A 23,657-nucleotide genomic window follows, 5' to 3' on the forward strand; every position below is an offset into this window, starting at 1 on the left:
CCTCAGAGGCCTAGCTCCATCCTACCTGGAGGAGCTAGTGATACCTTACCAGCCCAATAGACCGCTCCGCTCTCAGAATGCTGGTCTACTTGTGGTTCCCAGAGTCTCTAGGAGTAGAATGGGGGGCCGAGCATTTAGCTACCAGGCCCCCTGCTGTGGAACCAGCTCCCTGTCCAGGTACGGGAGGCTGACTCCATCGCTACTTTTAAGATCAGACTTAAAACCTTCCTCTTTGAAAAAGCTTATTGTTACAAATTCTGTAGTTCCAGTTATTATCATAGACAGACAGATTATCGTACTTAGGGGGTCGTCTAATTATTAGGTCACATCTTAGTTATGCTGTTATAGGCCGAGGCTGCCGGGGTCCAGAAACATGATCACCTGACAGGCCTCTGTCACCCACTGGGTCATGGTTTCCTCTCCTCTCCTCTCCTCTCCTCTCCTCTCCTCTCCTCTCCTCTCCTCTCCTCTCCTCTCCTCTCCTCTCCCCCTCCTTCTCCTTCTCCTTTTCCTTTTCCTCTCCCTCTCCCTCTCCCTCTCCCTCTCCTCTCCTTTCCTCTCCTCTTTCCCCTCCTCCTCCGTCTCCTCTCCTCTACCTCCCCTTCACTCTACTTCTCCTCTCCTCTCCTCTCCTCTCCTCTCCTCTCCTCTCCTCTCCTCTCCTCTCCTCTCCTCTCCTCTCCTCTCCTCTCCTCTACCTCCCCTTCACTCTACTTCTCCTCTCCTCTCCTCTCCTCCTCTCCTCTCCTCTCCTCTCCTCTCCTCTCCTCTCTCTTTACCCAGCCGGCCATCAGCAGGAGGGTCCCCCTACATGAGCCTGGTCCTGCTCAAGGTTTCTTCCTGTTAAAGGGAGTTTTTCCTTACCACTGTTGCTTGTCTGGGGTCAGGCCCTGGGATTCTGGAAAGCGCCTTGAAACAATTTTGATTGTATAAGACGCTATATCAATAAAGATTGATTGATTGATTGAGCAGTAAGGACATTTTTGTGCTTTTTTTGTGGCAAACCTGCAACATTAAATGGCTTTAATGGTTTATGTTTGTGCAGTGTAGCAGGTTTGTGAAATAAAAGAAGTCTACAGAGGAGGAGAGATGCAGCTACAGGTGAGAGGCAAAGTAAATGTCTTGAACCACCCAATCAAAACCGTCTGACACACTTTGCGGTCTTTTGTATCCTATTGTTCCCTGTGGAATGGAAAAAAGACGTAGAGTTCAGTCCCACAATACCGTGAAACTTGAATCATTCTCCGAATAATAAGTTTGATTGATATTGTAGGTTAACATTCAACTGAAAGCGTTACATAATCTGTCTGTCTCTTATCTCAAATCTATTATATCTTATATCAAATCTCCTCTCTGTTCTCCAGTTTTTGCTCCTGTCCCTTTACTACGTGATTTATAGACCTATTTTGTGTTTATTTGCACCCAAGCTTAGAGGAGCAAAACAAGCCCAGAATGTGATTTGGACCACTGTTGAGGAGAGTTCCTCCGAAGGTTCTTGGGCACCGTTTAAATGAAACAAATCTTCACAATTATGTACATTAGAGACATGCTAGACCAATTTGGGAAAAGTGGTCTTTTTATGACCAAAACGAAGCTTTTAATTGTTTAATCAATGCCTGGAGATGGACTGTAAAAAAGAAGAAGAGGCTGCTGTGGTTTTTATTTAGCTAAGTGCTAACTGCTTGTTAACGTTGGCTGATATTTAGATTAGATCAGTAAATGTGTCGAGCTGTTTCCATCACCATGGCGATGGCTATTTTGTTCAATTTACTGTTGATCTAATTAGAACTTTGTTAAGAATGATGATCCCATAAAGACCAACACTCACTTTATCCGTGTTCCTGAGCGCACATGTGTTTGTGTCTAAATTATATGTTTCATACTAAATGAATGAATTAAAATAGAAGAAAAAAGCTCAAATTTACTGCGAGTTGATCTGTTTCCAGAAGATGCTGAAGGGGATGAAGATACAGTCACTGTGGCAGGTTTGTGGAGTTGCCATGGTTTTTGACTCACAGGTAATTGGGCAGAAAAACAGACACTAGGAATTAATGAGATAAACAAATATGAACCCAGCGCTCAGCAGCTGCTGTTAGGAAATCAAAACAACAACAAATAAACTTTCATCGTCCACCAGGGCTGTCCGGGGTCATGGCTGGCGGGCAAGGGGTCGTGCGGGAGGAGGCCGAGCCCCGTGTCTCAGCAGGGTCGCGGCGGATTCGCTTCTTTCCTGTCCGAGAAATTTGCAGGAAGTGAGTCAACTCCACGAGGTGGAACAAACCGAGACAAAACCCCGCAGTGAAGACAGGACGCTCTGAAATGTCACAGGAAAGAACCGCGTTTTCTGTGTAATTTTAACGCTTCACGTCATGGATTGTCTCCATTAAGGTGCCACCGGGGTCCTTTTTTGTTACATATTTTATCTGCACTGAATCCTGGAGGACTCTAAGAACTTTGCTGCAGTTTTTTCTGGATCTGTCTCACTGTCACCATGGCAGCGACAGAGAGCTCATTCGTTCCTAACTCGAATTCAAGGATCATTTTTCGTTACCATCAACGGTGTTAGTAAATACAGCAGTGGATTGTGGGTAAAAAGATGGCCTCTGTCCACCTCTATCGTCCATTTCAATCTGTGGCCCAAAGATCAACTGACAAGGCTCGGTTTACAAGATTGATTTCATTTATTTTTTTGGTTCATCTGTGGAAGGAGGGCTGAGCGTGCAAGCTCTCCGCGCACGTTTTCAGTTCCCGGATCCGTCAGACTCCCGAGAGGCGCCGCACACAGCTGCGCTACGACCTGTCCAGCAGCGCTGCTGAAACCAAATCAGCGTTAAGGTCGCGTTTGGTCAGGGAGTCCAGGAAAAGCATCAAGTTTGGAATAATATCGCGCTCCTTCCTACAAGGCGGTCTGTGCGCCTCTGGCCTGCACTCTTACCACAGTTTTGAAGGAACAGATGACTCAACGGTCCGAGCTCAGGGCTAATGGGAACCTTTACCTCTGCGTGACCTGCTTTGTGTCCCACGGGGAGTTGGGGAGGGGACCGTGGACACACGTGCTGGTGGGAGCGACTGTTGTTGGAAACGCTGGAACGCGTGCAGCAATGGAGACGGTGAAGCAGATGTAATAAACAGCAGAGAGGAAGTGACCAAATTAGCCTTTAAAAAAAAAACTGCATCACTGCTAACGTTGTTGCTGCTGCTGAAGGTCACAAACATAACTGGACACACAAGTGACCCAGAATTCACATCGGAAATGTTGACCATGAATGATTCAGGGTGAGAATTGAATAGATATGAGTATAGCCTAGCATACCATATAGCATAGTATAATATAGCGGTCTTACTGGTTCCAGACATGGTCGAGCTAAATCTAGAGTGGCCCAGAGCTCCATGAGGACATCTGAAGACACACCTGCCATTGGACTACAGTGTCACATTCCAGAAACCAGTTTGAGATGTAATGAGGTCTGTGACGTGGCTCATTATCCTGCTGGAAGTAGCCTTCAAAGTGTGCCAAGAAAATATCCCTCACAACATTACACCATCAACAACCTGAAATATTCGTACAAGGCAGGATGGTTTCATGCTGTTTATGCTAAATTCTGACCCGACCATCTGAATGTCTCAGCTAAAACCAAGACTCATCATAACAGCAACACTTTCCAGTCTTCTATTGTCTAATCCTGGTGAGTCTGTGAGCATTGGAGCCTCACTTTCCTGTTCTTAGCTGAGAGGAGGCACCGGTGTGGACTCCTGCTGCTGCAGCCCATCTTCTCCAAGGTGTTCTGGATTCCTTGGTTGCTTATTGGAGTCACTGTGGCCTTTCTGTCATCTGGAACCAGTCTGCCCATCTCACCTCTCACCTCAGCAAGGCCTATTTTACATCCACACTACTGACGCTCACTGGATAGTTTCTCTTTTTCGGATGATTCTCTATAAACCCCAGAGATGGTTGTGTGTTAACATCCCAGCAGACCAGCAGTTCCTGACACGCTCAGACCAGTCAGCCACCAACAACCAGGTCCCATTCAAAGTCACTTAAATCCCTTTTCTCCCTCATTCTGATGCTGGTTTGGACTTCAGAAGGTGACTTGACCACGTCTACATGCCCAAATGTGTTGAAATGTATGGACTGGTGATCAGTTCTCTGCAAAATCTCCCATATATAAATATATATAAATATAGACGGACGGACGGACGAACAGACGGGTGGATAGATAGATAGATAGATAGATAGATAGATAGATAGATAGACAGACAGACAGACAGACAGACAGACAGACAGACAGACAGACAGACAGACAGACAGACAGATGTCTCTGTGTCTCATCTTTTCATTCTCTCCAGGCATTTGGAGGTGGGGGACGTCAAAATATGTCACTTATCAATCATTTATTTAATCATGATAATATCAATATCACTTGAAGGTCACGAGCTGAGTGGTCAAATCTGGGGTCCACCAAAGACACATAACCGTACCGATACGGCTGTGGATCGACCACTGGACCGGTCACATTGGGAGATGTGAAGCGGGAGAACACGACAGTGCAGTAAAAAATAAAATAAAATAAAAGCTCTGTAAGATCTTGCAGGAAGCATAGCTAAGTGTGCCAGCTAACACCAAGCCTGCCATATGCTGCGCCATTTGCTGTTGTCACCGGGTGTTAAACGTGTCATTTTTCAAGCGGTTTAATGTTTTGGGGGTTTTGTGGGAACCGCTTGGAACAGCAAATATACAATAACTCTGAGCATGAGCTAACCCGGTCCAGTTATTTATCATTCTCATTCCGGGCCCCTTTCTGCTCATGTCCCCGACGCGGTGACGGTAATTAGAACCCAGATTCGCACGCGTCTGTGGATTAATGCTCAGATTCGAGGCTGGCATATGACTCCGAGTGTGCAGCTTTTTATACACAATATCTAACAAACGTGTTTACGTGAAGGGAAGATTTGACCGCGGCCATGTTTTCCGCGCTAGCCGCGGGATCGGGGCTAAAGCCATTACGAGCCTTTCTCGGAGACGAGCAGATTTTAGAGGAGCTAAACTGCTGTCAAGTCCATCGATATCAGCTTCACACCACGGTGCACAAAGACAGTCCACGTCCAAGATGCAGGCCGCTGCGTTAAACAACTCCAGAGCCTGCTATTGAACCCCTCTGGCTGCCCGTCAATATCGCCCGTGTCTCCGACTCTTTTCACAGCTGTTAGCCATGCCGGGGAGACTCGGGGGAGGCAGAAGTCTTGTCAGGAGCACATGGGAGGGCTTTGTTGGGTCACTCTGCATGTCTACATCACTTCTGCTGGACTTTTGAAAAGAAAACTTCATGCGCCGCGAGTTTCTCCTCGTGCTGTGAGCCGCGGAGGCGAAAATGGACTCCCTCCCAAATCTCCCCAATCCATCGCCCGCGTGATAAAATCAAAGCAAAGAGTCGTGTCAAATATCTCTCGTCCACGGAAACAACGATCCCCTGTGAGCGCCGCAGTCACTTTTCCATGTGCACCATATTTCTGGCCTTATCTGGACTTTTTCCACGCAGAGGAGCAGCAGGCAGCGTCACAAGTTGGAATAATGAGACCACGAAACATCCAAATGTAATCCCGATTTAATCGTCGAGCCTCATGTGTGAATAGAACGTTCGAGCCTGGTAGCGGAGAACGACGCGCCTGTTGATGACTGGCGTTCGTGCGGAAGAATACTAATCTACAAATGAATAACGGGGGTGTTTCACACCACTATAATACGTCTCCATGGAGAGTTTCAGGTGGGAACCCAGGGCAGAGGAATGTGGCCCTATGGCACGTTATGGAGGCATGTGTGAAAGTTACTTTTCTTCCTGTGGAAAATGCACCGACAATAAAAGATCTAAATACCTGCAATGATGTGAAAAAGGTCATCTTGATATACATGATGGTTCCATATGCAACATAAATGAAGGCAGCTCACATCACTTCGGGGGTTCCTGCATCCCTGTTTGGCTCTTGATATGCTGAAATCTGCATTGTCTCCTCTAAACTGTTCAATAATTCGTCATATGAACATGTAAAAATGTGCCCTTTGGACACACCAGTGGCTGAAAGGAACTAAACCCTTCCTTGTGCGCGAGCGGCTTTGCGAGGACTCACGCTAAGAATTCTGGAGATAATTGGCTGCGTCTTTGACACGGTCATTATTTCGTTCATCTCGGGCGTGTGTTCGCCGTTAGGATGATGCTTCACACTTGGTATGAGTACAAGATAGCGCTTATGAACGCTCTGGAGGTCACGAGATGTTCAAATGAAATCAAAAAGGTGGAATAACACGCCAAAGGAGGCACAGGGAACACGGGCACGAAGAAGGGCGACCCGTCGGGGGAGTGCGTGCTTGTGAAAAGCTTGATGGACGCCGTCGTTCCTCAAGCCTCCGTTCAAGGGTCTGGACGGCTGTGTGTGGATGTCACCCACCGATAGAGCGCAGTCATTGACCCCCCTCATGCCTTCACCTCACATCAGCCTCCCAGAGTATTTTTGGTCAACAGCGACCTGCTCTGTGAAGCGTCCCTCGGCCATTTCCACAGTTGGTTAACAGCTAAATCCTCCAGCCCAATCAATGCGGCCCATTTAAGTGCCTCCATTGGCACGACCGGTCCTCAAAAGACGACGGAGTCCGGAAAAATCCAAACGAATTAGAGGGAAACCGTAGAGACTCTGGTTCGGACCACGAAAAGTCACAATATCAATAATGAGCATTTGGTAAGGGGAGGGAAGAAAGTGACAGAATGAAGGCAAAAGGAGGGGGGAGGGGATGGCATCAGAGGAAACGGATCGATACCAACAGATAATCAGCAGACCTCCCGTCCCTGTGTGTAGAGACTGTGACACTGCAGAGGTGGGCACGGCGAGGAAGGGATCAATGCGCTGCTTTTTGTTGATCCGTAATCACTAACTATCTAGAAGTAATTAACCTTCAGAGGAGAATGCAGGGAAGAGAGAAACGGAGGAATAAATGGAGGCACGGTAATGACCGTCGGTGACAACAGCAGCAGCCGCCTCGTTTTCAGAAGGTAGCGACCGACATTAGGGGCCGTCTCCATGGCCGCCTCTGAAATCTGGTTGGATTTCCAAATGGGAGGCTGCAGTGGGAGTCTGTGGCTGCGCGGCCTTAACGCGGAGATAAATCCTTAACAAACTGTCAGAACGCATTAATAAATGCATAAATCTGTAATGATTTTGTCGTTTTATTCTTTGAGCCTTTTCATAGCCCGGTGAACGCATTCTCGTCTGAATGATTCCCTGAAATATGAGGTGGGGGGGGGGGGGGGGGGGGGGGGGGGGGTGGAGGGGGGAGACTTGTTAGGAGCCAGAGTGCCCTCTGTGGGCACCGCCAGGAAGACGATGGGCTGAGGTGGGAGGGGAGGCCTTGAATCTAAAGAGCAGTCACAAAGACAATGACAGGCGGGAGGTTGTTCGCACGTGGTTTAATGGCACAAACACAAATCTCCACATGGAGTCAGATAAATCTCATCATATCAAAGAATATTCAAGTTAGCTGGAGGCAGACGCCGGTCTCCAGAACCGTATTCACACACAATGATACAATTAGAAGTTTCGGGGCTATCAACTAAAAAATGCCATCGTTCAACACATTATGGCAGCTAGAGGAGGATATGAGATAAAATTACATTATTAAAAGTGAGAATGCGTCTTTAAATCAATGGTGGCATGTTTAATTAAATCTTGATTACCAGGTAACGCAAAAAACTGGAAAAAAACATTTGGAAAAAAGGGGGAAAAACACTCGAAAGCTCTGAACATTTATCCAGTGGATTCCTGGGGTCCAAGCGTTTGTTCTTGGGGTTCCTTTCAGAGATCTCGTGGGCGATGGAGCCTCACCAAAAGGGGCACCTGAGGAAGGAATGAATCAAGGACAGTTTTATTCATCTCGCGATCCTGGAAAAAAAAGCAGAGGGAGAGCGGCGCGATTACTGACCATCCGATGTAGCACTGGCACAGGTTTTCGTGGGATGTGGCCTGTTTAATGAGGAGCTCCACTTGTGTGGGAACATCCAGCGTGTCATCGTGGGAAAAGTCTCGTCCTGCGTTTAAAAACAATCTGGTTAAGCTGGACGGCCGAGTGTTCCTCGCCGAAGGTTCGTGTTGGGAACAGAACTCACCCGTGAGTTTGTCTCTCACTCTGTTGATGATCTGAATGGCTTTCTTGTTGAGCGCCTCAGGTTGGACCAAACCATCTCCAACTTGAAATAACAAAAAGGATATTTCAATAGTGATAAAAGCTTCTCGCTGCCTGGCAACAGCAGGGTTGTGACCGTCACTTGCGACAGCTGGAGAGCTCCGTGTCACCATCAAAGACGGTGAAGAACACGAGCTGAGTGGGTCACTCACTGAAGGAGTGGATGGACTCGGGTACAGTGTTCCCCGGTTTCTTGTGCGTGGTCTCTCCCAGGTCGATTCCCTCGAGGGCCTCTGCAAAGACACCGCCAGGCCGCAGGTTTGTCACACACTCCTGCATCGTTTAAAAGAACAAGAGGGGTTCCAGAGGGGTTCCAGACTCACCCACTGATTGTCCGGCGGTGTATGAGTCGTTTCTGGTGCGGGAGCGCTTGTTGCCTTTGGTGTTTGCTGTGAGGAAAAAAACAGGTAAGTCGTTTGTCGCTAACACTGGTAGCCGAGCCCATTTTCCACCCTCTCAATTTGGCTCGCTTCGGTTTGGAAAATGAAATAGAATATGGGTCTCGCTTGTACTAAATTGAATGTCAACGATGCTAAACAACAAAGACAACAAGAGTCATTCTTCGCATTAATCAAAGTCTTCACGCCTCAATCGATTTTACAATAATAAAATGAGCAACTCTGATTTTTATACAACTACAGAGACAGTCAGACTGTTATTTAAAATGCGATCTGTCAGTGTTTCTCTTGCACTAAATCAGGAAAGTGACAAGTTCTGGCAGCGATTCAGAACAGGCTGACCTAACGGGCAGAGGCGGAGCGTTCGACTTACTGTCCATGAGCCTCCAGTTGAGCAGCGGGTCGTAGACGAACGCCTCCAGCACGGCCATGACGCTGTCGCGATGCTCCCTCAGCACCTCCATCACTGTGTGGCAGGTGATGCGGTAGTTTCCATCCAGGCCTGTCACCTGGCAACCAATCCCAAAGTTCAGTAATGTAGAAACCCTTTTCGCAGGCTGTGTCCTCATATTTCTATTTAGCCGTGAATGATGCACAATGCTAATATAAGCGGTGACTCAAGCTATCGAGCTTTTTTCTTTTACTGATACATATTCAACTTATCCTTTAATGTCTGACAAATCCTTTCCTTCTCTCATGAAACCTCGTAAAACAGGACTTCAGAGACCCTAACCTGATAGGTTACCATAAAGTACTCTAGACAAACATTAAAGCAATGTCTAGTAGCGACAGAAATGCTTCGGCTTTCCAATTACTGACGGAACAGAGCGGCGTACCTCCATGGCGTTGGTCAGCATCCTCGTCAGTCTGAACGGGATCTTTTCAGGGAACTTCTCTCTGGTCATGGCGACCTGGTGGAGGTCAAAACCCGATCGGTTCAAGATCGCAATGTGCCGAATTGACTGAAACAGAACCCGCCCTTACTTCAAAACAGTCCCCGAAGTCGATGTGGAGGATCTTTCCGCTCAGTCGGTCTAACATCAGGTTGGAGGGATGCCTGGGGTATAAAAATATTGTCATAACACTCACCAAAATTGATGTGGTAAAAAAAAGAAATCCCTTTACGACCGAATCTCACCTGTCTCCCAGGCCCAGGATGTAGCCCACCATGGACATGACAGCCAGGGAGCGGGTGTAATTGGTCCTTCTGTCAAACCACACCTGGAGACAAGAATCACAGCGGCGTGGTGAGCGAGCACCTCCAACCCAGCGGTAGAACAGACGACGGAGGACCTAAAACAGCCCTAATATCTTTGTTCTGACACCACTTCTGGATTTCGCCGCCAGCGACTTTCCCTCAAAGCTCAGACGTGTCGGATCGCGTTATGATGTCACCGGTGAGGATGTGAAACGTTCATCCTCCTCCCAGGTGGTTGTCGCCTCGAACGGCGCCTCACCTCGGAGCTGGGGCTCTTGAGCCACAGGAGCTTGGCGAGGTCGTCTCCGGCCGTGTTGTTGACGGCGTGCTCGAACACCTCCACCTTCTCCATCAGGGTCAGGTGGTCGTAGTCTGGGGCCATCTGAAACCGCGGGGATGAAACTTTAATCCCAGGTGCAAAAACAAACAATGGAGCTCCTCTGAGGCTGAAGTTTGTGGATTATAGCAGCAAAATCAAGTGATCGCCTTCTGGAAAAGGAGGTATTTATGACTGGCTGTTCAACATCTGCTTATGTAAAAGTGAAAAAAGACCGTTGAAGACACAGATGCGCCTTTTTTAGGACGCCCTCCTAATTTTAGAAGCGTCAGGCATCTGAAATTGTTTTTCTGTAAAGAAACAGGCTGTTTTTCCCATTTTCAAAAAAACACAAAATCATAATCCAGCGAGGGATCGTCTCCGTTTGTGCACAGCTCTTCCTGCCCGACTTGTTTTTTTTGGTTGAAGTGTTTTGCGGACACCTATTTTAATTACATATCTTTCATTATTTTAACCCGATCCCTCTTTCCTCGTGTCATTTATTAACATGACATTTTAACAAGAACAACAAAGTGTTGACAATCTCATTTGACTAAGTGGGATCTATAGTTTATGTGTGACGGTTAAGGATACATGAATGTGTTTTGATTATAGATGTACAGTATAGTCATTAGCATAATGACAGGAAACAGATGCTGCCTCGGCTTTGATAAATCTATTTAGAATTGACTTTGGAATCTCAACAAATTTGACAAATTCGTAAACATTGAATCAACGAGAACTGGGAGGGGGGGATAAATTTAGACGCAAGCATTTAAGCTCATTTACATTTAAATTTGTTTTATCAACATCGCGAAGCACATTAGAATGACATTTTCCATAACACCTCAATGCTGTAAGTTAATCTAACGGATACTAATGAGTAAACGAGCGCGCATGCAGATGAGAGACGTTCCTGGATGTAGAAGTGAGGAGACAAAGAGTGGCTCCTCACCCTGAGCATGATGCGATGCTCGATGTTGAGCAGAATCTTCTTCTTCTCTCTGTAGTCTCTGATGAGGGCGTGCAGCGTGTCACAGTGGGGCACCCATCCAATCAGGCCCGAGTTGGTGGACAGAGGGATCACTGCGTAACGCTGGATGCTGGGAAGGGCAGCACAAAGAGGTTTTGGATTTTTCTGCCCCAGTGTGCAGCTGAAGCCTGGATGATCCGGAACAGCTCATTTTATTGGGTGTACCTGAGGTTCTTGCGCAAGGACGCGGGGTCATTGGCGAGCAGCGTGTTAACCAGGCCGAACAGCTGCATGACTCTCTCGTCCTGCCTCAGGTCCTCGTGGCCCTTCAACAGGAACATGAACTCATGGCCGTTGCTGCCTGCAGAAGGCGCCAAAAACACATTTTTTGGAATTTCATGAAGACGAAACTCATTTTGTAACACAAAGAGAAATATAAATTCAAGGGAACGGGATGGCGACACAGCCTGCACTACGGACAGCTAATAATTCATATGTGAACCATATCCAAAGATGCTAGTGAACCTCCTCTAACCCAGAAGAAGAATTAAGCATGTGGTCAGACAACTAGTCTGGGTTTAAGTGAAATAAAAAAAGAATGCATGTAACCTTCACATGTAGGAAGGCACCATTCATTTTTTATGAAGAATGAGGAGCATTCAGCAGCACTGAACTACATTCGACATTTATTACAACAGTATTGCACCATAATGATGGAGCAAGCTGAATTTTTCTGCAATTAAAGCGGCTTAACACGTTCTGTAACACAAAATAGAGGACGGGAAGGAACTCACTTCCATAATTCCAAGCATGGCTCTTCTCAAAAGTGGAGTCATGTTAGAATAACCCTCTTCCAAACCACTGATATTGCTCCGCCATTTATAAAAAGGCGCAGAGCCATTTCCAAAGAGGCATATGTGATTATATGAACCCCCGAACTTTTCAGCAGTAAGAAACCTAAAGTGTGTCTGTATTCTCAGCTCCTGCTTGAAGTTCAGCAGAGTTTTGAGTTGAGTTTTTAGACTTTCAGGTGGCAAACAAAAAAACAAGTGAGTGTCGCTCCAACAATTAACATTTCCACATGAATGACTGATAACGATCTCCTATTTCCTCAGGCTGACGCTGGATATGACAAACATTAATCACTTCATTCTCTACAACATAATAATCATGAGAAATTTAGACAGTGGGGCCAAAAACATAACATGGATAAAGTAAAAAAGGTGAACCTAAGTGACTTTGACTCATTCATCTGAAAAATTGTAATCACATCAAACAGGACGTGCCAGACGCTCCGCTACCCCCATTTGTTCGGCTATTTATCCTTCCATTTCTAACAGAGACAAGTACACTGTCTAGCTTCTGCTGTAATCACCATCCTTCCTTTAATGAGTCACTTTAGACCTGTAGAGTCCCTTTTCTAGTCCTCAACAATCCCAGTAAGCCAAGAACAGAGTGTCACTCGGGGGAGGCTGACAGTCATCTGGGCCCACACAGGGAGACAAGACTTAATCTGAAGTCTTGTCCAGAGGTGAGTTGATTTATTGGCCCTCGTCTCTACAGTGTGTTGTGTAACACTGATGAGCTACATCAGAAAAAGCCTGTGTGCGGCAAAGAATGAAGCGGGGAGGGCATCCGGATCACTGGTGATTAATACAGCTGAGAGCTTGGCGTCCAGACAAGGTGGCATTACTGCACTGCCATTTTAGGAAGACTCACGCCTTGGATTTTAAATCACAAGGCGCAATTGACAGTAAGATGTCAGATCTGGCCTCCGGGCAACGTCGGAAAGAGTCTTGATATATCGATCCACGCCTGCGTACGCCATTTATCTGGACGCGGGACATAAAACAGGTGCCCCTTTTTATTTCCCGGCGGATTCATTTTAAAGTCCGGTGGGGGTTTGTATTCATTTTGGATTTTTACAGTGGAACGCGCTGCTTTGAAGACACTAATGAGTTCATACGTCACGGCCTTGGGACTGTCCAAGTCGTTTATTTTTCTATCGATGTGTAACCCGGGTTTCGGGGCCTGACACATTCCCTGCAAAAGTCTTACCCATGATGGTGAGCTTGCGTGGGCGCTGCTTGGAGGTGATGACCTGCAGCGAAGCGGCGATAGACTGAATGCGGATGATGGGCTGATTGGGGTCGTAAGTGCCTGGTACTGCGAGCTCCAGGTCTCGGCACATCAGCAGCTTGGGAGACACGTACTGTAGCTCCAAGGAGGTCAACTGTGAGGATGAAGAAGGGGGAACGCAGTACAGGAAAAACGATCAGACCAAACAGTTCAGTTACAGATAAGGCTTGAAATCCAGGCTGAAACATTCTCTTATTGTATAAAAAAACCCCTTTAATACAAAGTTTTAGGTCTGTAAGTAAATGCTTTCTCCGCTTGGCTGCATCCAATCATTAGACATATAAACTGCAGCAAATTACACCCTGGCAGAATATTTAGTTTTTGTTTACCGTTCAGTTATGGATGATAATGCAGGCTTACATCATTACTGCTGCAACCTGCTTAGGGTCTCCTGCGTGGATGGATCCTGGAGCGGGTTTATTTCTATGTTAATGCCTGGAGGTGGAATGTTTGCTTTGATGCCAGCGTGTTATCACTTTGCTCTGTATTTCATGCTGCTTAGTCTGCCGCAGCAGGCGTTGGATCACTGGAAACAGCACCACCCCACCGTGTTAAATAGCATTTGTAGACTTTGGGAGAAGCCAAAACTGGGGAGCTCTCGACAGATCTATTTTTAAAGGCGACGAACAGCATCTATCATTTCGCGCTGACCTTTATGTCAGGAACAACAATATTTGGCGTAAGAGGCGCTGAAGTGGCTGTCCCCCGACGAACTGGTTCGGCGCTACGTAAAAGGGAAGTTCCAGTTTGTGGGACCCACAAAGAGAATATTTGTGTAATTAGGGTTAGGGTTAATTTCCTCAATTGTTTATGTGAACATTATCAAACCCATTTGGTTGGAGGGCATGTAAAATATTCAACTCCAAAGTTCGTTGGAATATTTGGTGATGGAAAAAGTTTGATTGTGGAGGAAACAGCTGTCCCTTTCTGCCTTTTTAAATGTTCCACGAGATGCTGAGGAGGTTGCATTCAATGCAATATTTCAGACCATTACAGCAGCCTGCGATGTCATAAAAAGGCAATCTCACAGCTGAGCCAAATAAATGCTGCCGTCATTATGACATGCAAATACCCAGAAAAAAAGTCGAGGCTTTAAGCTGAGAAATCATTCTCGCTTCGTTAATGACCGCTTGACGTCAAATGAAATAGGTTATCCTCGGATGTTCTGCATTTTTTGACTACATATGATCATTTCTCCCAGTTTTCAACATCTTTCAAAGCGATATTGGCTATCAGGTATAATTACTTGCAGTTTCCTCTGACCTAGTAGCTTCCATTTCTTGCTTAAACACACACTTTATTTATGGTTGGTGGGATTAAGACCGGGACCTATTCAGGAAAACTGGCCTGACTGACTTGATGCCAGTGCACAGCTCCGAGCAAGACTCAGGGTGGAGCTGCCAACGTCCTACTTGAACTTAAGCTACAGTACATTCCCGCTGCAGGCCTTAATGCTCAATTCCGAGTTATTGCTCAAATCCGATGTTTTTGTTTGGCTGTCCAGGCAACAGGTTTAAATGTGGACCGTCTGCAGGCTGCGATGTGAACAGCTCACGCTCCTGAAGTCACCCGCATGCTCAGTTGAACAGTAGTGATGTCCCATGCAAAAGATCGTCTACAGAAACGAGCACGGCGGCAGTTGCTGAAAGCTGGTCTCCACGGTCTGGTTTTAAAAACAGCGTGTGAGCGGGAGTTGGTTAAAAGGAGGATTACGGTCGACTACGATAAGATCCTTGAAGTTGGGCTTGTGACACCCCAAGTACTGATTAAGTCTAAGACTTTATTATCTCTTCACGGGCTAGCTCCATCAACGCTGTCTTCCATGTTCATTGTCGTCATGGTGACTCCCGTTGCCGCTCCTGCTTGAGAATTGTGATGTGCATCACTCTAGACTGCGATCAATTAAGGGAATCCAATACCTATTTGATTCAGTGCCACATTTGGAAGTGGCACTGAATCGGATTTGAAAAGTGTCCAATTCATTGTGGCTTGTGCCGTTCTCACCGCCAGAAATGAAGCAGATTCGGGTCACATATGAGTGAAAGAACAAATCATGGAACAGTTTAATGTAATACCATTATGGTAACTTTAAGATCAAAGGATATTTGGGGTTCTACCTTTGCCTAAAGTGTCCCATGTGGTAGGAAAAACAATGCAGATTTGTTCTCAACAAAAGCTAAGAATCACAGATTGCAGCCACTTATGTTTTGCCCACCTGAGGGAGTTGTTTTGAGATGCGTCTGAACACGTGATAATACAGGTCCCAGGCCTGAGTCAAGTCTTTTACATTTCCAGAGCGCATGTATTTTCTGCACCAGTCCTGCGCCTCCATCAAATCGCGACCATATGCCTGTTGTGAGAATTAAAGCGGTTGATCATTTAAAAGGAAAAAGCTCCACATTTGAAAACATCTGCCACTACTGCACACAGATAGAAATTGTGACGGTATCTGAGAAGACATATACTTGGTTAAAAGAGGTCTCTTTCAGGGTCTGTGGTCCCCTCTCCATCATGGCATGCAGGGGTTCTAGCACAGCAAACATGCCCTTGACGTTGCGCTCGCCAAAGTACAGGCGTGACGCCTCTTCGAGCCCTTCGTGCCACATCTCGTGCCACAAGATGGCCACTCGGATAAGCTCCTCGCTCACCTGGATTCAAAGAAACCAGAAACAAAAATGTCAACATTCTGTGTGAAGTAAAGTTACTTGCTCTGTGTTTGACGTGATCAAGCACACGTGAGTAACAGAAAGGCTCCTTTTTTCACGATAGAACTTTTGTAAATAGCTAAACTTGAATGTGGATCTGAAAGTTCTAGAATTGGAAAATAATTCCTCTAAACCCTCAGTAACAACTGAGTGTCTCCTAAATAAAAGACCAGGGTTGAGTTCACAACAGCATAAATAATTCTCTTTATTTACCATGATGGCCTGCTGGACCAGGGTGTTGCAGTGCTCGCACATGTTCTTCAGGATCTTATTAGCAGCATTATGGCGGGCGGTGGTCGTGGACTTGGACGCCACGGTCAGCGGGTAGATTAAAGCCTGGACGAGAAGGATTTATAGATCAGGTCTCACGATATGTTTATGGAATATGTTTGTGCTAATAACTGCTAGTGTTTGCAGCCTTACTTGTGGATGGTACCGCCCGATGTCTGTCAGCAGCTGGTGGATGAGCCGACCCACCAGAGCTCGTGGTGTGTCAATTCGAGCTATGAGCTGAGGGATCACCTGTGCAAACAGACAGAATGAGAGAGTTCGGAGACGCTGCTGTGGTGTAGCGCTGCTCTGTTGCGTAGATGTTTGCTTTTGTTTTTACGGGTCTTGTTAAGTGGCACCCTACGACGCGCTGGCTCGTTTCACATTGCCCTCGTTTTAAAGTGTTCAGCCAGCTATGCTAATTTCCGTGTTGTTATGCGTAAAATGTGTTGAAGCATCCATGTGGGATGGGGAGCAACGACTTGTGGGTGTTGTGTTTGTAAACAAGACAGTGTGTGCAATAACTGCGATAGTGTGTTATTTTCTTTATTTATTCTGTGGTTAAATTTGGTGTGCTTTATAAAGATAACCGAAATGTTGGCACCGGGGATGAAATTCGCTTTGCAGAGGATGGGATGAAAAACCAGACGGTGTTTTGATCTCCCTCATCCCGCACAAGAAATCGCACCCCGCCAATCATAAAGGCAAACATCTGTGGAACGTCTTCATTACCTGTAGCCACGTGTCTATCTGGATAGTCTTGATGCCCTCCACCAAGGCTTCATTGACCTCAGGCCAGTGGCCATAGTCAAACCACAAAGTCAAAACCCTGAAAGAGAAAATAATCCAGTTTACTATTTAACCACAAGAGGTCCTCCTATCTCCACCCTCCTCCAAGCCATCAGAATTCCAGGAACATTCAAGGTAGATGAATTAACCTGAGGGTGTCCTGCAGGTTGTTGCCTCTGGAAAGGGAAATGGAGCGGAAGAAGCCTTGAACAGCAGGAACTGTGTATAGCAGCAACGTCTTTGAGAGGTCCTGTGGAAACATAATGCACTGTGGATTGTTGTCACACAAGCTCAATGTGGCGTCGGCAGCATCATCTGTTTTGAAGATTTGCTTCCCAATATTGATATTACATACAATACCACACGGATTTGCACCCAAGTTGAATTGGGAAAGTGAGACGAGAATGGAAAAAGAAGGTGGCTGCCTCAGCCGCTCTCACCTCGTTGACCTTTTTCTGACCCGGGGAGGGACTGTGATCGGTGCTGTCAGCCTCGCTGTCGCTGTTGCTGGCTTCGCTGTTAGCGCTGGCGCCGCTGCCGTGACGCAGCTTCTTCTTCTCGTCCCGTCCTTGATTCTGGTGCTTGTAGTGCAGTACAGCCTCAAAATTCATCACTGCCCAGGCGTGCCAGGCCTGTGGACGGATTGTACCAACTGAATCAAACTGAAAATAAGTTCCATGCTTGCTCATGATGTCATTTTCCAGTTTACTGAGGGACAGATGTCTACTGGTAGGCTATTTTCTGATCCAAACATTCAAGCCTGTTGTTTACCTGTGTTTGGCAAGCAGCTATGACAATTTGAAAGCAAAAGGGAATTGGAGAAAGATGATGGCAAGAGAGGTATCGTGACTGCCTTCAGCACAGGCATGGGAAAGCAACAGTTGAACTGCTCTCAACTCTCCCATCATTTCAGACTTCTGATGCATGAAAAGCAAATCTAATAACCAGGGGGAAAAAACCCAACACAAGCGGATAACGTGAACTACACAAAACAGCCACGATTCGGTCAAAGGGCAACAACCCGGCATGTGAAGTTTTCCTGGTCACACATCAGCGTCGGGACGACCTCCTGCCATCGCAGCTGCGATTTAACGGCTGACAGAGAGGAGCCAGAGGTGAAGGGTCACGGTTTAAAGTGAAAGACTGACCTTGTACCAGTTGCGGTCATGCTCCGTGGAATGGCTGTAATACTGGAGGACTTTAGGAATGGTGCTCTCGTTGATGCCCTGCAAACTGAGCTGCCACTCGCCCAGTTTTAGGAAACATCTGCATGGAAGAAAAGATGCCATTTTACAGCCAGAGAGCAAGCATGTTCAGAATGTAACATTTAAACCGTTAGATAATTGTAAATGGAATAATCCAATTTCAGTATAAAGGGCAAACTTCAGCAATATCTAAACAAAAAATCACAACTAGCAAAGTTAAAATGAAAAGCTCCTGCATTCAATTACAACGTCTCATTTATTTTTTTAAAGGCCGCAAACAGCGTTCAATGTTTTTACCAGAAGAATGGCTGCAGCTAAACGAGACGACACGTGACTGCGCGCGTGATAAAACTCCCTGATGCACAGTATGGCGTCTTCGTGATGTATGCGTTTGGTGTTGAGTTTGCTGAGAAAGCAAGAGATGTCTATCACAGACCAAAGAACAGCGTGCTAAAAGTAGCTTCTGTGCTATAACAGTAGTACAGAGAAGCTGCATGTGTCTGTGTGGCTAATTCTACAAAAAAAAAAAGGTCTTAAACATTTTATGGTTAGAATGCACTGGCCAAAAACATTTGCAGTCACCAAAAAAAGCATTGAGAAAGGGTAAAAATAAATAGAAATTGCAGCATACAACTACTGGAGGCAGCAGAGCGTGGATCTGCTGAAGGTTTCAGGGACGAGATCTCGTGATTTACAAACGACCAAACCACTTTTTCCTTTCATTTGAAGTGTAAAATAAGATCTGTGGCATCCCCGAGGAGCATTCAGCTCAATCATCTCCATAGGCGGTTACAGTCGTACAGTCAGACCAGCTGAGTTTTGCGGTGCCAGGACATATAATTCACGTGTGACACACCAAACCGTGCATGTATTGTCGATATATCTGACATCAATCTGAAGCGTTTTGCAAAGCACCTCCATAAATCCACATTTGGGGTTACCTAATTTTTTCTGAGTGCTTTTCCATGCGAGCACGCAATTTGGGTTCAGAGAGTCCTCTGCTCCTGTAAACTGTTAACAGTTAGAAATCTGAAGATTTGCAGAAGGTGGAGGAGGTGTTAGGGGACGCTGGAACAACATTTAGACAGAAGAAACGATGGTTATTGATCCAACTAAAACCATCGGGGGGAACTGGGCTGGATTTTCTTTGGAGGGGAGCGGAGGCGTCTACGAGATTGTGTGGCTGCGCGTCTCAGACTGATCGCTCCAGGTGTGCTCCGCACCACGCAGCCAGCCTGTGTCCAATGTAAGTGTGTCAGCACGTCTGGAGAGGACCGGCCCTGACTGACTTGCAGGTGTTTTCTCTAATGTGCATTCTTCAAATTGACTGGGTCACTGTCTGGAAAAAGCCAGTTGACAGTTTTACGTGTTAACGTGTAGGATTCAAGAAAAAGTGGGTGCGCATGGCTTGAGAATTTGCGCACAAAGCCAAATAACTTACATATAGCATATGTTGCAGCCTTTCACTTGCCACGAGAGACTGTAATCTAAAATCCTGCGTTTTGCTAACTGCAGCACAAATATTAATGGGCTCCGCATCCATCCATTCCCTGTTTACCTAGCAGGTTTCCTCGTCATTCGTTCTACAGATTTTCAATACTTCTAAAACAAATACAACAGCAAGCAACTGCAGTGGAATATAACCTCCTTTGTTGGAGGTCAGACATAAATGTAGGAGCTTTTCTCAGCTATTTCCATGGCCTCAAATAAGTCTGTGAATACCTTCTCTAAGACTTCTAGATTTTCCTCCAAACTTAAGAAATTCCAAAGTTTTCCGTTTGCTAATCCCCCCAATAACCGTCAGAGAACACGTGATAGCAATTTCGGTGTCAGAGTTTTAAAAAATCTCTTTATGATGACAGTGAGGGAAAGAGGCCGATGTGGCAGGGCGCCAACGCCGCAGTGGGGTCGTTTTCCGAAAAACACAGAGCAGCCGAAACAGTGCTAGACAGGCTGCCAGTGTCGTGGAGGAGACACACATGGCCCGTGATAAGTGCAGGCACGGCGCCGTGTTTGATTTGTGATAAGTAGCTGTGTGAAGCGGCCCGCCAAAAAGTTTTTTTTCTTTTCTGTAACATTTAAAGTGAGACATTCAGTTGGGCCAATTTTACAAAAGCCCACAGGATGCAACGAGATTACCGTAGTAAAAAGGTGCTGCTATGCTTGAATGGGTCATGCTGATGGAAAAGAAGCAACGCGCACCGAGCATGACCCTGTGTATCGCTGACACGGGGCCTGTAAATACGTGAGCGCACTTTTTCCAACTTCAGCAGGTCGCTTCGTGCTCTTTCACCGAGAACTGGAACCACTGACTCCTGACTTTTGCTTTACGTTCTGGGACGAAATGTTTTGATTTTTAAATATCAGCCATTGTGTGAACAGGACATTGAGGTCTTGTTTGCAAGACTGTATATTTTTGTCTTGTATGTTTTGTTAATCGATGGCGCCGGATGGTCTGAACTCTTAGATTTTTGTATATATTTCATAAGGATATATTTTTTTGTAATGTTAAAAAATCCTGGCAATAAAGTCTGGACAGAAAACTTGCTAATGACAATCCTAACCACCCAGGAGATGACAAATGTGACCACGATGCACAACTCCAGCTGCGTTACACATATGTTCTGGTCATTTAGATATCTGGTTTTCATTCTTGAGATATTTCTGGCAAGTGCAGGTAGTGACCTGCTTTTGGAAGCTCCCATTCACTGGTTATATTTCCATGTGAAATTTGAGAAAGTCTCACGTCCCGGGTTCTGCTCACTGTCACTGAAATCTGTCCTGATTCACTCATTTTTGCTGATCCTTTACTGGATTTCACTTGCATACTTTACAGGTGACACTGGGACCAGTTAAAAGGAACTAATACGAATTTAAGCATCGTAACATTGTAGGTCAAACACATTATATTTTAATAATGTCAAAGATTTCAGATGCTCTATGTCAGTGCATGGAATCAAATAAAATGGAGATTTTTTTAATAGAACCTTATATGTGTCACTCATTTAAATTGACAAGCGTTGGTAGAGAATGCAGACACATGATATCAGCACAGGCTGTTTTTACAGCTGATATTTTGACTTGCTATGTTTGGAGGAGCACATATGTTACTGATATTAATAATCACTTCACACTAATATCTCAGTAAGCTGGTAGGCAGTGACGGTACAGCAGCATGCAAAGCACCATAAACTAAAGAAACTGAATGAGACTCAACTGTCAATCACTTTACTTAACACAAGGGTGCTTTTTCCTACACATATAAGTGAAAATATTTTCTGTGAAAACACTGATGCTACTGTGCATGTACAGGAGCTGACCTGGCCATCAGTTTGTGGAGCTCCAGCTTATGCTGCTGATCCTCAGCTGCGATAGCGTGCTGGGCTTGCTGCTGCATACCTTGCACGAAGTGCTGCATGTGCTGGAAGGCATCGATCTGGAGAGGTACGAAATGAATGCCAACAACAGGTAAAAACACAGTCCTTCAGAGAAAAATGTGAGATTTGCATTGATGCTAAGTGGCGCACGTGTCACACGTTATTCATACGTCATTCGCATCTTTGTAATATCTTTGAGATATAGAATATTATATTTATCTAAAGCGTGTAGTGAAGGCATCTGTTTTGTCTGGATTCTTTTCTAAATGCCAGATAAATGCCAGAAACTTGTGCATTTTCTTGAACTTCTAATCCCCCTCAAACCAAATGTCCTCATTAGAAGCACCATCACTCACGCTTTCCTACCTTTTCTAATGAGATCTGGAATCACACATGCCTGAATGCGTGTGATTATGCGTGTTCCGCTTTGTGTATGCCACGCGGATACAGTAGAAGACAAGTGTCACGGGGTGATGTAGTTTAATTGCAAACTGCTTTAGTAATCATTGAACTATATGAACTATACTTTAGTTGGATCTCTGTTGTTGATAAAAAGCCTTTTCCTATTATGAATAATAGGGCTATAGACTCGACTGAGTTTGCACTACCTTGCGGGAACTCTTCCACATGTACTTCATGTAAGCGTAGGTGACGTGTGGGTGGGCTGTGGGCAGTGGATGATCCAACTGCTTAGAGGGGTCAACACCCAGAAGAAGCACAAGGGTCTTATGGGCCAGCGCCTGAATGGGTAAAAAGAGTAAACATGCTGTCAGAGAATTTACATCTTAATAAATACAAGGTCAAGGTTTTTGCATTCTATATGTGCATTAAAAAGTGGCCGTTTCACAGATAGCTGTACTTTCCCTGCACAAAAAGGCAGCCTTGACTTGACTGAAGATGCTATGTTGCTTTAACCAAACCAAAATGGGTTGAATTTCCCTGCTGCGGTTCATGATTAACTGAAGCAAAGCTCAGCTTCCTTCCATTTGACAAGGTTTAATCAACTCTGACATATTCCTCCTCGATCCCTTGTGGGATTACAGTTAAATCGGCACGATCGGGTGTCAGACAAAAGAGCATATGCACTGACCAGGCGTCCACTCTTGCCACAGAGGCTGGCGTACTTCAGCCAAGTCCTCATGTCTTCATGGGGGCTGATGACAAGAGATCTGACCATTAGGATCTTTTGCCAGTCTTCTACGATACGCTGACAACCCTAGTAGGAAGAGGGGGAAAAAAGGCAAAAAATAACAGGGGGCACACACAAGTAAAACACATCACTCTTTTGTTCCTCCCTTTAATGTGAGGAGCCTCATCGTTAAACACCAGAGAATGAACACATGTGAGAAAGGTACACTTTAAACCCTGGGGGGCAACTGTTGGTGCTGGGGCTCTCCACGTGAAGGCAGGTCACGTGTCAATAAAACAAGCACTGACTTTCTTTTTTTATCAACATATTTGACCCGATATGCGGCAAATGGAATTAACTTGCACTCGGAGGGAGGGAAAAGGAATTGTCGTGCTATAAACAAGCTACAGGGGAGTTTATAGCATAAACAAGACTTGATGACACTGATTATAATAGGAAACAAAAGAGAAGATCCTTTGGAAAAGCAACTTTAACCAACAATTGTTTTTGTGAATATCCTCTTAAAACAACAAAACAAACTTGACCGAGTTCCGAAATCACGGGTCACAGGTCGAGATTTTATATCCTTTCATTAAGTCCGCGCCTTATCTGTAACTTCTAACTGTGATTTACGGGTAAAAAGTGTGTCAGGTCAAGCCTTTAAGGAAGCTCCTGAAGCAGAGAATGACACATGCCTCATTCACTCGGCTCGGCTCCAATCGACTGAATAACAGTCTGTGGACAAGTGCACGTTGAAAAACACTTCAGTGCACTTCTGTCTCAACAATGTTCCTGCTTTTTAGTATGGTCAAGGAGCACAGGTTGCATTATGCTCGTATCCTTCCCCCCTCTTTATTTTTATTTATATCACCTGAATATAAGAAAAACATGACACACTTTATACATGCTAGTAATTTCCAGTCAGTTTTAA

General features: G+C 45.6%; 1 protein-coding gene across 2 annotated transcripts in view; it reads right to left on the reverse strand.

Annotated features, from left to right (window-relative positions):
• Positions 1-7,438: 7,438 nt before the first annotated feature.
• The window catches only part of mtor (mechanistic target of rapamycin kinase), a 60,992-nt gene continuing 44,773 nt past the window's right edge, over positions 7,439-23,657 (reverse strand). For both annotated transcript variants that reach the window (XM_011621515.2, XM_011621508.2), the window contains exons 35-58: positions 22,688-22,813; positions 22,206-22,337; positions 21,541-21,656; positions 18,164-18,281; positions 17,456-17,647; positions 17,165-17,265; positions 16,959-17,055; positions 16,380-16,478; positions 16,170-16,292; positions 15,717-15,899; positions 15,467-15,601; positions 13,171-13,345; positions 11,338-11,473; positions 11,095-11,242; positions 10,083-10,205; positions 9,764-9,846; positions 9,610-9,682; positions 9,462-9,536; positions 8,999-9,134; positions 8,551-8,616; positions 8,380-8,460; positions 8,151-8,231; positions 7,967-8,072; positions 7,439-7,881 (exon numbers count right to left, since the gene is read on the reverse strand). In XM_011621515.2, coding sequence (XP_011619817.2) covers positions 7,866-7,881; positions 7,967-8,072; positions 8,151-8,231; positions 8,380-8,460; positions 8,551-8,616; positions 8,999-9,134; positions 9,462-9,536; positions 9,610-9,682; positions 9,764-9,846; positions 10,083-10,205; positions 11,095-11,242; positions 11,338-11,473; positions 13,171-13,345; positions 15,467-15,601; positions 15,717-15,899; positions 16,170-16,292; positions 16,380-16,478; positions 16,959-17,055; positions 17,165-17,265; positions 17,456-17,647; positions 18,164-18,281; positions 21,541-21,656; positions 22,206-22,337; positions 22,688-22,813 — 2,721 coding nt within the window. In that variant the 3' untranslated portion in view covers positions 7,439-7,865. The remainder of the gene's footprint in view (positions 7,882-7,966; positions 8,073-8,150; positions 8,232-8,379; positions 8,461-8,550; positions 8,617-8,998; positions 9,135-9,461; positions 9,537-9,609; positions 9,683-9,763; positions 9,847-10,082; positions 10,206-11,094; positions 11,243-11,337; positions 11,474-13,170; positions 13,346-15,466; positions 15,602-15,716; positions 15,900-16,169; positions 16,293-16,379; positions 16,479-16,958; positions 17,056-17,164; positions 17,266-17,455; positions 17,648-18,163; positions 18,282-21,540; positions 21,657-22,205; positions 22,338-22,687; positions 22,814-23,657) is intronic.

This window comes from Takifugu rubripes, chromosome 3, assembly GCF_901000725.2.
Source record: "Takifugu rubripes chromosome 3, fTakRub1.2, whole genome shotgun sequence".
NCBI lineage: Eukaryota > Metazoa > Chordata > Actinopteri > Tetraodontiformes > Tetraodontidae > Takifugu > Takifugu rubripes.